Raw genomic sequence first — 4362 nt, 5'->3', positions numbered from 1 at the left:
TACAGAAAATATATTCAGGCCTTTAAAATCTTTTGATCTATTGAAAATCTAAAACAAAAGTTAGTTACTTTTCATCCCTAACTAAGCAAGTTCAATCAACATCAATGGATCTTAGAGGACAGAGTCTTATATGCAAGATCTATTTCCTGTTCTGTCATCTCAATTGTCTCATCACTATCATACTCGTTTGCACCAGGAGATTTTCCATTCGTTCTTCTGGTCTTGCTACTATGTTCTTTGTTTATGTTTTCAGTTTTTCTCAAATCATGACCTACACTATTTAGTTCCACCTCATAAATTCGTTTACATTCCAGTGCCTGTTTGAGAATTTCTTCCTTTGACATTGATGCCATATCTTTTCCCTGGGCATCGAACATTGCGAGCTCTTCAACAACACGAGGTAGGAATTTCCAGTCCTCAGTTCCTTTCTGGATGTCCTGGTTTAAGATAAGATAAACACAATCAGGGTGACAAACACAATCAGCAGTCACATTCTATAGCCAACTTAATTGTAAGACAATCTATTATTACCTGCTTTTCCTCAAGAGCAGATATTACATCTTTCAAACACGTCAGAATCCCCTCCGCGGCTATCTTTGTTATCTCAGTTGGATCTGGCTGGAATGATAAATATAAACTTAGACCCATGTAGCATATAACCATTAATATTAAGCACAATTGAAGTGAGAAGAATAGAAAGCTTCAGCTTTCAAGCATTTACAATTACAAGTGAGTCAGGAGCAAAATAGATATAGGTTTCCCAACAAATGAACTAGGTCACATTGCAAACCTCTTTTCTCACCTCTCCTTTGATTTCATTCAAGTTTAGATTACTTAAAAGAAAATGACAACCTCAAGAATTAACATAAATTTTTCTTCTTTGTTAGTCGGAAAAATGGAAAATCATAACCTTTTCTTCTTGACTTTCCAACCACTGAACTGTTTTTTTCAAATCATCAATGGCCCACTTCTTCACTTCCGAAGGAACAAAGCATTTTCCAGCAGCAGCAATCTCTTTTCCCTGTATTATGCAGCAAACATAAGAATCTACAATAAGATTAACTGTTTTCAGGCAAACAAAAATGTTACTTAGATCCATATTCTCAAACCAAGCAAAAGAACTTGCAGGGCATTTCATCGGTCAGCTTTGACCTTTGATTTTATGGAGGCGGTTGGCTTTGAAGGCAATTCTCTTTCATGATCAGGATATCTTTTGGACGCTGATGGCCTCTTATCTGCATTCATGTATCAAATTCACAAGACTGAGTAAACTTAGAGGAAGAAAATGGTGTAGGAGTGGCAGCGGTCAGCAAAGAAGTCAAGAACAATCACATAAGAATATCCGACATAACCACCAATCTAGAATACATAGGGTGCTATTTCAGCATTCTATAGCATTGAATTGACTACTGCATACACAATTATATCACCTTCGCTGTCTTCATGTGATTTATTTCCTTTACGCCATGGTTTCCCAGCATGCATAAGGTAACTGTCAATTTCAATCAACTTCCTCTGGCTGTAACATTCTACTATCCAATCCTAAGACCCGAAACAGAGAAAAAGAAAGGACACATCATGTTACATTAGCTTAGAATGCAATCCACAAAACAAGAAGGAAATGATGCAACTAGCCATCGGGAACGGCAAAAGGGCATGGCCTAAAATCTAAATCATGCAATTAATAGTATTGTCCATAGTAAAACTGTAAAATGCATCCACTATTGCACAAAATCTGATTCATGCAGACACAACCATGAAAGGCCTACAGTCTTAAAAGTTCAAACAATGTAATAAGTAGAACAAAAATTGAACTAAAGGCTCAAAAAGAATGAAGGCATATACAAAATATCTACATGAACACAAGATAATGGACACAAAGAATGAAGGCATATACATATTATCTACAAGAACACAAGATAATGGAGGGAAAACCTTTGACACAATGGTTCCACCATCAGCTTCGACTTGGCGAAACTTAGGCGTATTTGGGAATGCACAAACCAGGAGTGTGCATTCAGAGTTCCAATCAGGTTGGTATTCTGCCCCCATTTCAATCGCATGTGACCTCAACGTTCCTCTCTCCGGATTCACAAACCCTGAAAGCACAAACACCACCCCTTCCTGTGTCCAACCATGAAAACAAAGTTGAATCAGTTACAAAGCACAAATGCACAATCAACAAATTCCAAAACCCACTAGGGTTAGTTAATCAAGTACCAGAAGCTTGTTGAAGGAGGACTTTCCAGCTTTTTCACGTGATTTCTCGCCTTCAGCATCCAAAGATGGTTTCTTTTCTCGATTTTCTTCCTCGTTCTCGTTCTCCTCCGTTGAACTCATCCAAGATGGCAGGTTCCGCTTCGAACCTTTGCTATTACCGCAACTTCTCTTGTTATTGGACATGGCAGAAAACCACTCGTGAGAGTGCCAAAAAATGGAACTTGAAACAACAACCAAGCTCAAGGCTTAAGAATAAGAAATTTGAGGTCCAATTCAAAATTCAACAAATTGTTCCAAAATCTCATCGATCAAGAAATGCAAGAGACAAATATACATTGGCACTTGGCAGGAACAATAAAGAAAACAGAAAGCAACCTCCTCTTCTTTCTTTGCTCCAATTGTGATGTAATAATAGTTTCGCTTCAGCTTGGTCACTCTTGTGATTTCATCATTTCAGAAACCGAATAGTTGAGTGAAGGAATCTTATACCAGTATTTCTGTAAATTTTAATTAATAGATATTATATATTTTTTTTTATCACTGTTATGAGAATCAGGTTGGAAATCGACGATTCAAGATAAAAATCAATTAACAATAAATTAGTCAAAAAAATAAAGAATAAATTATTATTTGTATCCATAAAAGATATAGGTGTTGACAAATGTACTTATATAAGAATAAAATGACAATTATAACTACGGAAGATGGCTTCCGTATGCTAAGAGTATCTGGACGTTGGTTACACAATTTGTCCGTTAGAGTATTCTTGGTACACAAAAACTATCTTTCGTGGATACAGTTGTCATTTTATTCTTATATAAATACATTTGTCAACGTTTGTATCTTTTATGGATACAACTGGTAATTTATTCAAAAATAAAATAATAATAATAAATTATTTATAAAATAGAAAAATTGGTCAAATGTGTTGTAAAATAAATAAAGACCATATATAAACTAAAAAGTATAAATAGAAGATTTTAGCATTAATATAATTAGTTCAATAAAGATGATTTATATATTTAATAGTAGTAACGAAAAGAGAGAAAGAAACTATTAATAGTGTATAAAGAGAAATAATGGTATTTTTTTGCTTCTGTGTGTGTTTATTACTTCTGACTATACCTCTTATTTATACTTATACAATATTAGCTTTTTCAAGTTTTGGAAAGGATGGCACCGTCTACATTAAAAATTTGTATTATCCAAGCACCTTTAATTGGATAAAGAGTTGGTGGTCATCCATACGGTAACACTCTCCTTTGGATGACCATTATGAATATGTCTCATTAAAACCTTATTAAAGAAAACCCAATGGGAAAAACTTTAGTGAAGGAAAAAGAGTACAATATTATTTGTGATGGGAACTGCCTCATTAAAAACCTTGTTAAGAAAAAATCCAATAGGAAAAAAACCTTACCAAAGAAAAAAGAGTACAGTCTCCCCTTCTTATCGACATCATTTAATGTCTTGAAATCAGTGCATTCCAATTTCATGTACCAATCTTTCAAATGAGGATTTTGGGAGTGACTTTGTGAATAAATTTTTCAGATTGTCACTTGAGCGGATCTGTTGGATATCAATTGTCCCTGATTTTGAAGATCATGAGTGAAGAAGAATTTAGGAGAAATACGCTTTGTTCTATCGCCTTTGATGTATCCGCCTTTAAGTTGAGCAATGCATGCTATATTATCTTCAAATAGGACAGTTGGAGCTATCTTATGAACAATTAGTCCACATGATGACAGAATATATTGGATCAAACTCCTGAGCCAAAAACACTCGCGACTTACTTAATGTATTGCTAGTATTTCAACATGATTAGAGGATGTTGCTGCAATTGTTTGTTTCGTGGACCTCCATGATATAGCTATGTGGATCAGACAAGTATCCAGCATCTGCATAGCCAACTAATTGTGACTTGGATCCATAGGGATAAAACAATCCCATATTAACCGTTCCATGAAGATATCGAAAGATTTGTTTGATTCTACTCCAATGTCTTCTGGTTGGAGAGGAACTATATCTTGCTAGTAAATTCACAACAAATGATATATCGGGTCGTGTATTATTAGCAAGATACATTAGCGCTCCAATGGCACTAAGATATGGTACTTCAGGACCAAGGATATCTTCATTCTC

The 4362-nt window shown here is 35.0% G+C and overlaps 1 protein-coding gene across 1 annotated transcript; it reads right to left on the bottom strand.

Moving 5' to 3' along the window:
- Window positions 1-13: 13 nt before the first annotated feature.
- Window positions 14-2687, bottom strand: LOC107484019 (DNA-repair protein XRCC1). The gene is made up of 7 exons (XM_016104625.3): window positions 2221-2687; window positions 1936-2124; window positions 1431-1542; window positions 1153-1235; window positions 911-1021; window positions 532-618; window positions 14-437 (listed from the first exon to the last, which is right to left on the bottom strand). The coding sequence occupies exons 1-7, from the start codon at window positions 2401-2403 to the stop codon at window positions 102-104; spliced, it is 1101 nt and encodes a 366-aa protein (XP_015960111.1). The 5' UTR covers window positions 2404-2687; the 3' UTR covers window positions 14-101.
- Window positions 2688-4362: the final 1675 nt, after the last annotated feature.

The sequence above is a fragment of the Arachis duranensis genome, chromosome 4 (assembly GCF_000817695.3).
Source record: "Arachis duranensis cultivar V14167 chromosome 4, aradu.V14167.gnm2.J7QH, whole genome shotgun sequence".
NCBI classification, from domain to species: Eukaryota; Viridiplantae; Streptophyta; class Magnoliopsida; order Fabales; family Fabaceae; genus Arachis; species Arachis duranensis.
This window is presented reverse-complemented; position numbering and strand designations above follow the sequence as displayed.

What these genes read in the sequence shown, in the direction of transcription:
- LOC107484019 (XM_016104625.3), bottom strand. Translation starts at nt 2,403, where the DNA reads ATGTCCAATAACAAGAGAAGTTGCGGTAATAGCAAAGGTTCGAAGCGG. An exon ending in ATCACATGAAGACAGCGAAG is followed by an intron (nt 1,236 to 1,430) that starts GTGATATAATTG and finishes ACATGAATGCAG; the next exon opens with ATAAGAGGCCATCAGCGTCC. An exon ending in CCGCCTCCATAAAATCAAAG is followed by an intron (nt 1,022 to 1,152) that starts GTCAAAGCTGAC and finishes TGCATAATACAG; the next exon opens with GGAAAAGAGATTGCTGCTGC.